Source organism: Strigops habroptila, chromosome 15 (genome assembly GCF_004027225.2).
Source record: "Strigops habroptila isolate Jane chromosome 15, bStrHab1.2.pri, whole genome shotgun sequence".
Classification (NCBI taxonomy): Eukaryota; Metazoa; Chordata; class Aves; order Psittaciformes; family Psittacidae; genus Strigops; species Strigops habroptila.
In genome coordinates this window covers 4,661,820-4,675,330 of record NC_044291.2, presented here as the reverse complement: position 1 = coordinate 4,675,330, position 13,511 = coordinate 4,661,820, and the positions used below count along the sequence as shown (strand labels likewise).

The 13,511-nt window shown below is 48.7% G+C and overlaps 1 protein-coding gene across 3 annotated transcripts in view; it reads left to right on the top strand.

Annotated features, from left to right (window-relative positions):
• The window catches only part of NTNG2 (netrin G2), a 46,006-nt gene extending 37,222 nt beyond the window's left edge, over positions 1-8,784 (top strand). For 2 of the 3 annotated variants that reach the window (XM_030507388.1, XM_030507390.1), the window contains exons 6-8: positions 6,497-6,664; positions 7,100-7,234; positions 7,577-8,784. In XM_030507388.1, coding sequence (XP_030363248.1) covers positions 6,497-6,664; positions 7,100-7,234; positions 7,577-7,800 — 527 coding nt within the window. In that variant the 3' untranslated portion in view covers positions 7,801-8,784. Of the gene's footprint in view, positions 1-584; positions 654-3,803; positions 3,873-4,297; positions 4,364-4,842; positions 4,918-6,496; positions 6,665-7,099; positions 7,235-7,576 lie in introns of all 3 variants that reach the window. The other variant, XM_032920314.1, reaches the window with a different exon arrangement.
• The last annotated feature ends 4,727 nt before the right edge of the window (positions 8,785-13,511 follow it).

Below are 13,511 nucleotides of genomic sequence, written 5' to 3'. Positions count from 1 at the left end.
CCTGAGCTTTGAGCTCCTCGACCCCATCAGACCCCCAGAATGCTGTGCTTGGGGATGGAGACAGTCCCTGGAGGCAATGCTCCAAATAAGAAGGTGGTCAGGGCCACCCAGCAGCTCAGGGACCTGCTCTCTTACCTGGGCAACATGCTGGGTTTGAGGCCGAAGGTCCATTGACCAGCAACAGGGAATCAAGGCACAGCCTAATTCTGATCTGCTTTTGACCAGAGATGTCCCTCCCCATGCAAAATGTGAAGTACTTCTTTAAATACCATGACATCCCCAAGAGGCTGTGAATCTAACTTGCCTGGACCTCAGGGGAAACACCTTGTTAAAGAGATGACCCTTCAAGCTCTTGGTAAGGAGATGCCGTAACCCCAAGCTGAGTCAGAGTCCAAATAAGAGATGTTCTGTTGTTATCTGCCTTATGAATTTTAGAGCATTACGTGAATCCCTCCTTGCTTTAAAGACAGCTCAGCCTGCCAGTTTTAAAAGTCCTGTTAGAGCCCTGCTCCATCCCTGCACTGTTTCACCCTCTAATTTACACACTGTCTTCTGCCCCCTGAATTTCTGCTTCTCACCATAAGCAAGCATCCTCAGACCAGCCTCTGAGTCCACTGCCTCTGTGCCCGTGAAAGAGACACAGAAAAAAACAGGTATTTAAAGCCAAACTGATGTGTTTTTCCCTTCTCCTTCATGCCTCCACACACTAGTGGGTAGCGGCAAGGCAGAAAGCAATGTAGCACGTAGGCTAGAGGAGTAGATTAGATTTGGGTTGTCTCTGGGTTGCATGGATCTGCTAGACATCTGCTTCTTTTGGCTGCTCGTGGTGTTTTCCATGGTCAAGGTGGAACTGTGGTCATGTTCGTAGGATGCTTTTGTACCCAGTTGCCTGGCATGCGGTAAGAGGGGAGAGAAGAATGAGCTTATGGGCACAGTCTGTGGTCTGAAGGCAGTCAAGGCTGCCAAAATGGGTAGAAGGATGGGAAATTGCAGAGTTACCCTAAGGAGGATGCATTAAGTGCTATTCCCATTTGCCTTCTGCAATTCTGTTATTTTGAAATCTTCCTTGAAGCCTGTCAAATTCTTCCTTGCCATTTGTTACATTTCTCCCATGCTCAAAATAAGCAAAAAAAAAAAACCTCTTTTTTTTTTTTTAATCTGTTTCCATTTTCCCCCCTCTGGTTTGTAGCACTTTCCTTAGTGCCAGTTCACCTCCAAGACAAACAAACCGAACTTGCATCTTGCTTGATGGTTAAGAGCTCCAAGAGAAAGAGACCACCAAAGCCTGGCTTTGTGCAGGTCCTGTAGAAAGGCATCCCCATGTTTATGCTTTGAGAAGGACTTTTTCTGGGTCCTTCCCCACTATTCCAGTGCTGTTTGCCCGAGTGGTTTGTGCGACAAAGCATGATTTCTTGGTTCAATTTATTCTACTTCCCTAGAAATCCACCAGGGCCACTAATTTTCATCAGGGCTGATACAAGCCCCTGAGACAAGAGCTGCCTGGAGTTTCCCATTTGTATGAGCTGGGACCAGGGGTCAAACGTGTCTCTCCCCCTCCCAACATGTAAAACTGTCCATTAATGTCCCAGAGCTACAAGGGAAAGGTTCTCAGGATAATGAGCATTAATAATTTTCCTGGCTCTGTAAATGCGATTGAGTGGAGGTGTATGTGAATGACTAAAAAGCAAAATGCCTCCAGGGCTGTTTTTTATTGTGACTCTAATTAAACCCTTGCCAATTTGCACAGGGCTTTTTTCATATTCTCTTTAACACTGTATTAATATCAATTGGTTTCCACTTTCCAGCTGAAAAGGACAATGTCTATCACCTTCTCTTAGGAAAAAAATGATTTTTTAATGACAAGCTCTATTTTATTCTGCATTGTTTATCATCATCCCCTTGACGAGGCTGGGAAATCACATTTCTCTCCTACTCGGATTTGTCCTTTGAAACTTGGCAAGGATCAAGAGATGTTTTTTTTTTCCCTCCTCCTCCTTATGTTACCCAACTGGAGCTTCAAATTAATAATATGGCTTTTAAAATTTTATTCCTTGGTTTGTTTTCTAGCAAACCTGAAGATTGTTACCAATACTGAGGAGACGTGGAGGGGTATGGAGTCAGTGGGGGTGCGGGTTTGCAGGGAAATCAAACAAGTGATCTATATATTTCTTGATGGTTTCATTGCAAATTCTTTAAGTGGTGTTTCTGAGGGACAAGCAGAGCCTGAAGGAGACCCTAGAAGTTTGGATTAGAAACCAGGACTTTGTGCCTCCATCCTAAGACACCCATGGTATTTTTCAGTTCCATTATTTCAAAGGGGAGGGATGCAGATCTCTGGCTGAGGTCCTTAAGCAAACATATGAGCAGAACACCCCGAGTTCAGCTGGGCTGAAATGGGGCAATTTATCCCTGCCCATGGCAGGGGATTTGGAACTAGATGATCTTAAAGTCCTTACCAACCCTAACTATTCTATGATTCTACGATCACACTACTGCAGTCCTGCCCTATGCATCAGGGCAGGTTACCAGCTGGTTACCAGCTCCCCCAGCACACCCACTAACACTGCTTTCCCTTTGATCCCTGCAAGACTACACCAGCTTGTCAGAGGCTGCCCCACTGCAAGTGGGCTCTCCCCTGGCCAAGGATGGCCCTGGAGTAGAAGGTAGGAGACACATGGCTGAGCTGGGTCCTGCCAGCAAGTACCAGCTCCCAGTGCTCGGCAAACGCTTTAGTTTCTAGTTCTGTGTCTCCGTTTTCCATGCATCTCTCTCCTCCTCTCACCTGGGAAAAAGCTCAGGTCTTTTTCTGTGCCCTACACACAGCTGGGATTCTGGTGAGGCTGGATTGAGCCTCAGGGTTTAGTCATATACATGAAAGATGAGGATGGTAAGTGGTAGAAGAGATTGTTCACAGCTTGCAGCTGGGGTGAACGGAGAGGATCATGGAAATCCTGTCATCTCCCGAGACCGGAATCTGTAGAGCAGAATAACTTTGTAAATAGATAGGCCTGTGTTGTTCATAGCATAGATGCCCTCTTATGTATTTCCTTGCTTCAGGTCTCCTGTGTGACTGCCTAAGGTGAGCCGCTCCTGGTGGGAGCCTTGGGAGGCTTCACGGTGGCTGTTCAGTCTGAAGCTTCTCCACCTCAGTGTTCCCACCAGCACACACGCTTCGGCAGTTGCCTGTTGGTGCTCAGCTCCTGTTTGCCATCTGAGATGCCTGTAGCTCGCTCCAGCTGTAGACATTAGCATTGCTTCCAGTGCAGAACAGAACAACTGCTGAAGCCCGGTCCAGGACACAACCCAGTGCTTGGAAACACTCAGCTGGGGGGCAGAAAGTGCTGAAATTGAGGTTCTTTGGAATTGTTGTCATTTTGGGCCTGCCTCTGGTCTCACAGAGAGACAAACTGTATTCGCCTACACTGTGGGCATCAATGCCAAGAGATGCTGACAGTCTGTACTGAAAATGGAGGGTTTCCGAGCCTTGACAGTGGTCTGCAGATGTAGCTTCTCTGCATGCTAGGGCAGTGTAATGACCACATGCCAACACTTGCCCATCCAGCAGCTCCCACACTCTCCCCTTAGGAATGCTTTTTCTGTCTCTCTTCACACTTCAAGACTCTAATTTCCAGGAGACTTTGTCTCCCATTCCTGCTTCAACCCATCCACAACAAGATACGGCTCCACCAACCCACCCTAGATACCTGCCTAGAGCTTCCGGTGTTCCTTTGCCACCTTTTTAAGCAAACAGGTGGGGGATGTGTACTAAATCTGATGTTCTCTCTAACTGATGCCACTGTAAGCTGTTCAGCTCCCACCAAACACAGAAGCACGTGGACCGAAGCCACCAGACCCTCCCAAGAACATGCGAGGTAAGGCCATGCCTGTCCAAGGCTAGAGATACCACATTGGCAGAGGAGGGTCTGGACACTGTGCTAGCCCACCGTGAGACCAGGGGAAGCCATGGGGATCCAAGGAGGCCCCAGTGCCACAGCAGCATCACTAATGGCACGAGAGGCAGGATCCCTGTGGGACCTCAGCATGGCTCAGCCTTGCCTTTTACTAGGGTTACCAAAGCACAGACCCCATCAGCTTGAGTTGGAGGTGATGGCTTTTACCCTCAGTACCCCAGTCATTCAGTGTGGGAGGGGGTCTGGCAGCACAGCCCTGAGGAAGCACCATCCTGCACAGGCAGCCCCTTATGCAGAGGAAATATCCCCAGCCCAACCATGCTGGGCTGACCGTGGGTGCCCTGACCCCACCACAGCACTCAGATATGTTCTATTGTCTGGTGTAGCAGCTCCGAAGAGCAAAGCAGGGCGCACAGCACACTCTGCAGGCAAGAGACACGGGAAGAAGCCAGGTACGTGAGCAGCATGTGCTCTGCAGGACCCTTTAGCAAGCCTTGCCAGATACCACCTCCGTAGTGTTTGTCCTCCTAGCAGCTTGTTGGTGCTAGTTGGTGTGACCTCCATCAAACTGATGCCATGGACAGTAGATTGTTTTCATGCTATTCAGACTTGTAGATCCTTATCCTGAATAACCCAATTCTCACCATCGAACGTGCACGAAGGGGGGATGCGTGAGTAGCTCCTCCTGGCTCTGCACATTGCAACAGCACTGTGCATCGAGTTTTTCATGCCTCAAACTTTGAGAAGGGGAGAAAAGAGGGAGAAATTTAGCAGCTACCAGCTGTCTGGTGCAGAAATAGCTGCCAGTGCTGCCGGAGCAGTGTTCTTGGCTCGGGTCAGCATTGTTCTCGTAGCAGAGCTGCTCGTGGTAGGGTAGGATGCGGAGCGGTGCTAAGCAGTGAGAGAAAACATGTCTCTGATTTTCCTTAAGCATCCTCAAAGAGCTCAAAACTCTTCCGGCTCAAACCAGACTCTGGCCCAGTGGCTCCTATTGAAACATATAAAGGTAAGAGGAGGGAGCGTGGTGCTCCAGGGCTCTCAGTCTTCACCCAGGTGATGCAGTGCAGCAGCATCAGACATGAAGAAGATGGGGAGGGTTTGCGTTTCCAAGTTGTGGTTAGCTGTATGCGGGAGTGCATTACTAGGGTGAAACAATGCTTGGGAATTGCAGCAGCCAGAAGTATCTGAGCTAAAATTCTTTAATATTGGTCAACGAGGCAGAAGTTGTTTCACAGAAGGTCAAGATTACAACAAAATCTCAGCTCCTCCTCAGGCAGTTTATGAACTGTGGGGAAACCTCTGCCCTGCTCCATCTTCCCTGGTCATCATTTCATTGAGACAAGTCTCCTCCTCCAGTCGCATGTGCATGCCAACCCACACCGCTCCCTCCCATCCCTCTGTCATTGAATGTTTAATGTTAGAGCTTGGAACAAAACCCCAGCTCCAGGCCTCCTCTCCAAAGACTGGAGCAGCTCAGACATGGCTGACACTGTTTCTGCTCACGTTATTCCCTGCCCATGCTGGCTGGGACACCCCCTGACCAGGACCACAGCAGGGCCACAAGGCAACCAGGGTACCTCCTCTCCTTGTGTTATACTTTTAAACTCCCAGAAAGATCCAGCGCCTGAATCTAACACTGCAAGGCAATCACCATCCCAAGTCATGGTATTAAAAAGCAAACACAAGAAGCAAATAATCAAATTCCTCTGGCTACAAATTAAACCTAGCTGGTAGTTTTCTAATGTGCCCATAGCTGAGAGAGGTCAGCCCTGGGGACAGGAACAGTGCTTGGACAAGCGATGGTGGCATCTCCTATCCCACCTGCAGCCCTGTGCTGTGTCAGGCAGCCCTGGTTCAAACCTTCATGCACTTGTCCACTATCTTTCGAGGGACTCCACACAAGCCACGCTTCCTTGGACATATTCATTTTAAGCACTTAACCTGAGAGTCACCATACTTCACACCCAGCATTGTTTTGGAGGTACAACAGCAAGGGGCTGAGAAAGGGACACAGGGGAAAAAGCCAGAGAGGCAGTGAGATTTTACCTGGACATCAGCAGCTTCAGCTCCAGCCTTGTCCAGGCCCTTCCCATCGCTGGAGGCAGCATTGCTGCACCCTCTGCCAACCCCATCCCATGGTCCAGTCCCCTCCTTGCCACAGCAAGGCAGAGCACAGCCTTCACTGGGGCTCAGCATCCCAACCCAGCTCCCCCCCAAGTCCCGCAGCTCCACCAGAGCCAATGCCAGGCACCAAGCTGAGCTCTGCTCATTAACAAGGCAGCTCTTTAATTAACACCTAATTCCCTTCCACTGCCTGCTGCCATCATTATGCCTTGCCTTAAAGAGATCGTGTCCTGGGACAGCCGGGGGCTGGCTCCTGCCTGTCCTCACGCAAGGGGACAGAGCCCCCCTCTCTGAGCAGTGACTCCCAACCCAATCCCTCCATGGCAGTGAGGAACAGCAGCCACTGTGTGCACTCATCCTGCCCAGCCCTGTGTCAGCAGTGGTCGTGGCTCTTCTCCTCCACCCAGCACAAGGAAGGATGCTCCCAGCCCATCTCCTCAGCTCTCTCCTCCTCTCTGCAGACTGCGAGTGCTACGGCCACTCCAACCGCTGCAGCTACATCGACTTCCTGAACGTGGTGACCTGCGTGAGCTGCAAGCACAACACGAGGGGCCAGCACTGCCAGCACTGCCGCCTGGGCTTCTACCGCAACAGCTCCGCGGAGCTGGATGACGAGAATGTATGCATAGGTGAGCACTCCAGTGGCCTTGGGCAGCAGCACTAGGACATGGGATGGCTCTTATAGGGCTATGGGGTGGGCTTCAATTCAGCCTCTCTCTGTAAAGAGGGGGGACCTGCATGCCCCCAGTCGTTATAGTCTCTGCAGCCTGCCAAGGCATCTCTTTCCGGAAAACAAAGCCCAAATAATATCTTTCCAACTTGATTCAGATGAATTGCTCTACCGGGAGGTGCTCAGCTTCAGAGGGGGGTGGTCTTTGCACTCATGGCTGTTTGCACTCTTGGGACCTCTCATGTAACCATGCTCTCCCAGTTCCTTGGTCTCTAAGGGCCCTTCTGTTGCACGTAGCCAGGCTTTTCCAAAGTCCCAGTATCTCCCTCAGAGCATTAACAGGGACAAGGCCTCCAGGCAAGGCAGGCACTGACAGCCCTGTGTGTTTGGCCAGAATGTAACTGCAACCAGATCGGCTCCATGCACGACCGCTGCAATGAGACCGGCTACTGTGAATGCAAAGAAGGTGCCACGGGGCCCAAGTGTGACGACTGCCTGCCCAACTACTACTGGAGACAGGGCTGCTTCCGTAAGTACCTGAGACACAGTGATGGGATGGGGGTGGGATGGATCCAGACTAGAGGGGGATCCTCAGCACTGACTGCTCGGGTCCCCCATGATGCTCAGAGCGTAGAGTGAGCAGATTCCAGCCATTCCTCCCAAATCCAAAATGACTTGATAGCTTCGATCCTGGAGTTTGCAGTCCCCACTATTTTCCCCTGGCCCTGGGACTGCCCTAGCACTATGAGGGTTGAATAATTCAATCCCTAGGAGCTAAAGAAAGCCAAAAGCTTTTCATTTCTGCTGCAGTCAAGGGGCTTAACATACCCCAGACTAACACTCAAATCCTTCCCTCCCTCCCCAATCGTAGCCAATGTCTGCGATGATGAGCTCCTGCTCTGCCAGAATGGTGGCACGTGCTACCAGAACCAGCGCTGCATCTGCCCCGTGGGCTTCAAGGGGGTCCTGTGCCAGCAATCCAGATGTGAAGCTGACAAAAAGGACTGCGATGGTGCCTCCAGCGTGCGCGGCAGCCTCGGCGCCGTCCTCCTCTGGGTGCTCGCCCTCCAGCTGTGCGGATGGGGGGACCTCTGAAGCTGCAGAGGAGGGAGCCCAGCCCAGGCACATCACCCAAGGGATCTGGGGAGACCAAGGTAATGGGTGGCTCTCCCCACCGTCTCCTCCGCCTTCCTTCATGCTAGGACTTGCACAATGTCTTTCAGTCCTCTTCCCGAGCAGAGGGGTGCGCAGAACATGAGGGGCTGACTCCTGTCCATGAACCATCCTGGCAGCAGCCGGGGTGGCCACAGCATGGAGCCGGCTGCCGAGCAGCAGCACAGGGACTGCACCAGCCTGTGCCGGGCCGTGCTCCAGCAGCCCAGCGGGGACACAGACCCACCCTTCCCTCTGCACAGTGACTCTCCTTCCCTGCTCCGTACAGGGCGACCTGAGGCCAGGGCCATCGAGGCCCTAGTGAAATAGTGCCGTAATCCAAGGGGTATTTTTTTTATTATTACTTTCTTTACTTTGGTATAGGCTGGGGTGTTCTTTTTATTTTAACTCTTCTTAGTGTCCTGTTTTGAAGGAGCCTGTCATGTCAACTCAACTCCAGAGACCCATAACACAACAGGCAGGGGAAAGGGGAGGGAGGGAAAGGGGGGACTCTGGTCCATCCTTGCTGCATAGTCCCACATCCCACCATCGGCCTGGCCTGGCCACACACATATTGTTGCCTACAACTCTAGTTGCTGCATTGATTTTTGTATTTTCATTGCTGGGTTTTGTTTTCTTGCACTTACAGAGAAGGCAGGGCCATTAGGCATATGGTACGTGAGGAGTGCAGTGTCTTATCCACACATGTCCGTATAGTGTACGGTTCAAATACTCTTTTGGGTAGAGACTTATTTTTTGTTTGGATTAAATGTTATACAAGAACCACAACTTAAAGGGACATTTTGCCATGAGCATTTGATTCTGGTGTATCCTCCTCCAGTAAAGCAACTATTAATGGCTGCTTGATCACTTTTCTTCTTGTGTGCACAGTTAATTACAGGTAAAGACTTATTTTTTGATTCATAATGTCCTCTTGTGTTTTCTAAGTCACTACCATGGTGCACCACATGGGGAGGGAGAGGGGAGAGAGAGGTTGCCTCATTACTGAGAGCTGTTAATTATTTCTTATAATTACTTTGCTGAACCGAGGTTAGACTACTAACTGTAGACAATGAACAGAGCCTGAGGGATATATTAAGCACCGGTCTAGTGTGGAAAGGCCATTTCCAATGAGCCTGCAGCAGGAAAAGGCTGGGCAGCTCAAGGATGCTTCTCCAGGGGGACCTCAGCTATCCAACCCCATTGCAGCCCCCCCCGAGCTGGTGCCATGATGCACCTTTGCAGAAAAAGCTGTTTATTTTGAGTATTTTTAAGCACCCCAGCCTGAAAGTTCAGTATAGAGCTCATAGAGACCAGATCAACTCATTTAAGGCTCATAACCATGCCCCTATCTGAGGAAGCGGTTCTAGTCAAGCACATAAACAAAGGCAGGAGAAACCAGAGACAAGAAATGCTGTAACTCAGTCAGAACAAAGGGAATGTTATGAACACAAGAGCTCTAATTTTGTCATGCCCAAAGATTTACCAAGCCATGAGCTGACTGAGTGGAGGTTTAGAAGAGAGGAGACACCCCCCACCTCCAGCTCATTCAGTTCTGGGCTCAACAGGCAAGCAGCCCTTGGTCACCATCCCAGCCCTGCAAAGACCCCTGAGCCCCCCCAGTCCAGACCTGAGCCTCCACAGGCATTTCCAGATCTGGTGTCCTTGCCAAAGCGGAGCTCTATTCCGAGAGCTTTTCTATCAATATCTGTTCTGTCTCAACACTATCCCTCCATGCTCCTGTCCCTGCAGCCCACCCTGCTCAGGGGGCCTGTGCTAGAGCAGCCCACAGTTCAAAAGTGCAAGAGCCAGCAGCATCTTCCAGCCTGACACTGGAGATATGCAGCCAGTGCCACCAAATGCAGCCACCTCCATGGGGAGGAAGGCAGTGAACTTTTACTTTGAAACAGAAGAAGAAAACGGGAGCAAAGATGCAGGATGGATATTGCCACATCAAAGAGCAACACAAATCTGGGGCATGTTTTGAGCAGCGTTTAACATCACAGGTCACAGGGCTTAGTTAATCCACCATAAAATAAATGAGGGTTAAACTCACCCTGCTGAGAGCTGATCTCTGAGAGAGTGGGCTGGTACAAGTATTGTCTCCCTTTCTTTAATGCAGTCAGTTGCTGTCTGTTGGTATTGACACTCACTGTTTCTTTGTACTTTCTGACTGCAATAGATTTAAAATCCTCATATGTTATTGTTCTTACAAGTAATAGCATTGAAAAGACTGTAACAAGATCAAGATCTCTAATGGCACTTCTGGAAGGTGAAGCAACATTCTCTTTTCCCTCTACTAGTGTTTTTCTCTAGAATATTAGATTAAGCAACAGAAAATTTACTACTTCATAAAGCTGTGTCCCAGACAAACTCTGCACCCAGCAGATTCCCTGCTAACACACTTTTATTGCGATGCAAGCGGGAACGTGCCAAGCAGCAGCACTGAATTCCTATAGAAAATAACCTCAGAGGGGTAAAACAAAGCTCAGAACTGCCCAGGAATGAAAACTGCTGAAGGTGATAGACCACAGGACCTTTTTGGTTCGGGGGATTTTCTCATGGTTGACTGGGTGTTGATTGGTTGGTTTGGGGGGTTTGTTCATCTGTTTTTAAGATAAAACATCACTGGCTTTCCAACTCAGCTCCAGAGATGGTACCACCTCCCCATGAACACATAATACTCATCATGTTCATTCCTGGACCTTTAACCAAAGCTTATGTAGCTATGCCAAAGGACAACTGAAAAATATTGGGGAACAAAACACAAGTCCACCCTCCATGCTACATATACTGTTCTTAGGCTCTTCCTAGATGTGCAAACCCTCTGTGTAATAGTAACTGCAAATGACAAACATGACATGCTTCATCTTGTGTAAGAAATGAAATAGCCTTTAGGCTGTGAGCAAGGACAGGGCCCAAAAAGAGAGTTTCAGACTTGCCTCCTGTGGCTCTGCCTGCAGACAGGGTACTGCAGCTCATCTTCAGGCTTAGAGCAAAGCTAACCCTGTGTGTTGGAGAGCAGGATGGCATTTTACCTGTTCAACAGTGCTACAGAACTTGCAATCACACAACACAAACCACTGCAAGACAAAAAAAAAACCCCAAACAAACCCTCAAACAAAACTTAAACTTGGTATTTAAGAAAATAATTTAAAACTTCTGAAAGCTTCAGCACTGAAGATCCATTAACTGCAGACTTCCGTCAGCACACAGGTGTCTACACAAAGAGCATTATTGAAATAACACAGAGAGAAACCATCACAGCAAGTACCCGCAGATACAAAAGTTCATCTTCCTTAAGAGAGAGACATTTGTACATCGGTTAATGCTTCCAAATGGGAGAAGTTGTCCAATGAGCTTGGTACTTCACTTGTGGAAAGGTTAACCAAAAGGTACTTCTTTTTCTGAGAAAAGCCACTTGCGCTCTTTCAAGAGGTTTTCATGTGTATCCTGTCACCGGCATTTGATTTGAGAAAGTTTTTAAATGACACTTCTGTCTGCAAAAATGTGACCTCTTCAAACAGTACAAGTAGAGCTTTTGGTTTTTCTTGTTTACCTCACAGTCTACTCTGGTTTTAACTATTGAGAGTAAAGGCTAAATAACCAAAAGCCCCAAACCAACACAAATCTGCCTGATGTGACAGACCGCTGTGGCCAGGCTGAGTCCACAGCCCCAGCTACAGGAGCCAACAGGAGCCTGGTTTGCTCCATGTTTGCTCACTTGCCAGATAAAATGTTAAGCTTATAGTCCCTAGGTGCTGGAGACAGAAGGAGGGAGGTAAAAATTCCCTTGGCACTTACCAGGTATGTTATTTGGTGTTTTAAAGATGAGGAAGCAGACATCTCATCTACAGGAGTGATTCATAAGAAGCCTTGTGGGGGCTGAAGTAGTGAGAGAACCAACACTTTAGCGGTAATAAAATTAATGGTCTCGCCACTCAATTCTGTTCTGCAATTGGCTTTCATGGAAAGTCTCAAATGTAAATAAAACAAAGTATAAAGGAGGAGCTGAGCATTCTTGCTCAGAAAGAAGAGCGGAGCTGGTTTTTTGAAGAGCTTTGTGTCATCATCTCAGCCCTTCTAGCAGGGAGTCAGAGAGTTTGGCCACTATCACATAGAAACTGGCTAAAAATTGCACTGATTTGAGATGCAGAGAAGAGCTTCAGCGTGTCCTAAAGGCTCCTTTACCATTTTGATTCTCCAGGTGTCATAACAAGTTTCACTGCAGGGTGAAACGTGGGAGGAAAGCCTAAACCCACCCATTTTTAGCACATAACTACCTTCTCTCCTGGCCAGCAATAATATTGGGTTCCAAATACTCCATCCCAACCCCACTCTGTGCTATTTCAGGGATTAAAATAGAGGAGAAACTGATGGGATTTCTTTGTAGCAAAGGGATTTCTTGCTTGATGCCACAGTGAAATCAGTGACAGAATTGGATGGCCACAGCAGCGTAGCCTGTCAGGCTACAAAACAAGGTTTTCAACATCTTCACAATACCAAATGTAACATGCACTCAAACCACCTTCATTTTCATTTCTGTCACTGGGAGTTGGTGGCAAATTAGTCAAGGCCTTAGAAGACAGATACACATAGCTGGAAGGTCTCATGTGTCAGCAATATTCGATGTACAAGGCTGCTTAGCTTACATTTATTTGCACCAAAGAATAAGGCAGTGGGCTCCTTTCCAAACATCTTAAAAAGACAAGAAAGGAGACCTTATATATGGCTTGGGAATGGACCCGTTGTGGCAAGAGACTGTATTGTATCATTAACATTATAAATTCCATTTACAATACAGCAGCCATTTCATCCATCATTTATTCATGTGGACTAGAGAGAATGCCTGGCATTTTTAGGACCATGGTTCCACTTATTCTTGGTGTTGGTACAGTCACTGGGCTGTGAATGAAGAGCCCAGCTCCAGCTGTTGGCTACTCAGGTCTCCCCCTTCTAAATGCAAAAGTAAACCCCAGCATCTCACCACACTTCAGTAACTGCATAAACCCCAAAAGTCTCAGCTCTTACATTACCAGGGTTCCATGTCATTTTTAAGATATCACCTGGGAACATTGTTTACCCTCAGTCAGTACATTTGGTCACTACAAGTCCTTTCTCACTCTGGAAGCAGGTACTGCTCCATGTTTCCCTTGCATCAGTACTGTAGGGGCTACTTCCATTTCATGGACTGGCATGAGGAAGCGGCAAAGAGCCTTGCCAGTCTGCACACCTTGTACCACCCAGTCTCCCAGCTCCTGTGCCTCCACTTGTTAGACCCTCATTAGCTGCTCATTAATTACAGCACTCAGCTCGTCTAGGAGACAGTACTGTAAGAACTCACTGCACCCCACCAGTACTGGAAGCCTGAATGGAGATGAGACTGGGAGGAGAGGGTGAGTGTGGCACAGCTCTTGTGACTACTACCCACAGCCCAGAAGCCTCCCCAGCTCTCAGCACTCCTCAGCCCATCCACTGACACTAAAACCCCCCCAAAGGGGTCAGTGCTCTGCAAACTGCTGGTTCTCCTCTGGGGGGTCTGCAGACATCCATCGGTACAACTGATAAAAGTCACTGTCAGGTAAGACAGCCCTCTATAGCACACGTACAATGGAACACAGGGGAGGAGAAAAACTTATTAGGCACGTACCTGT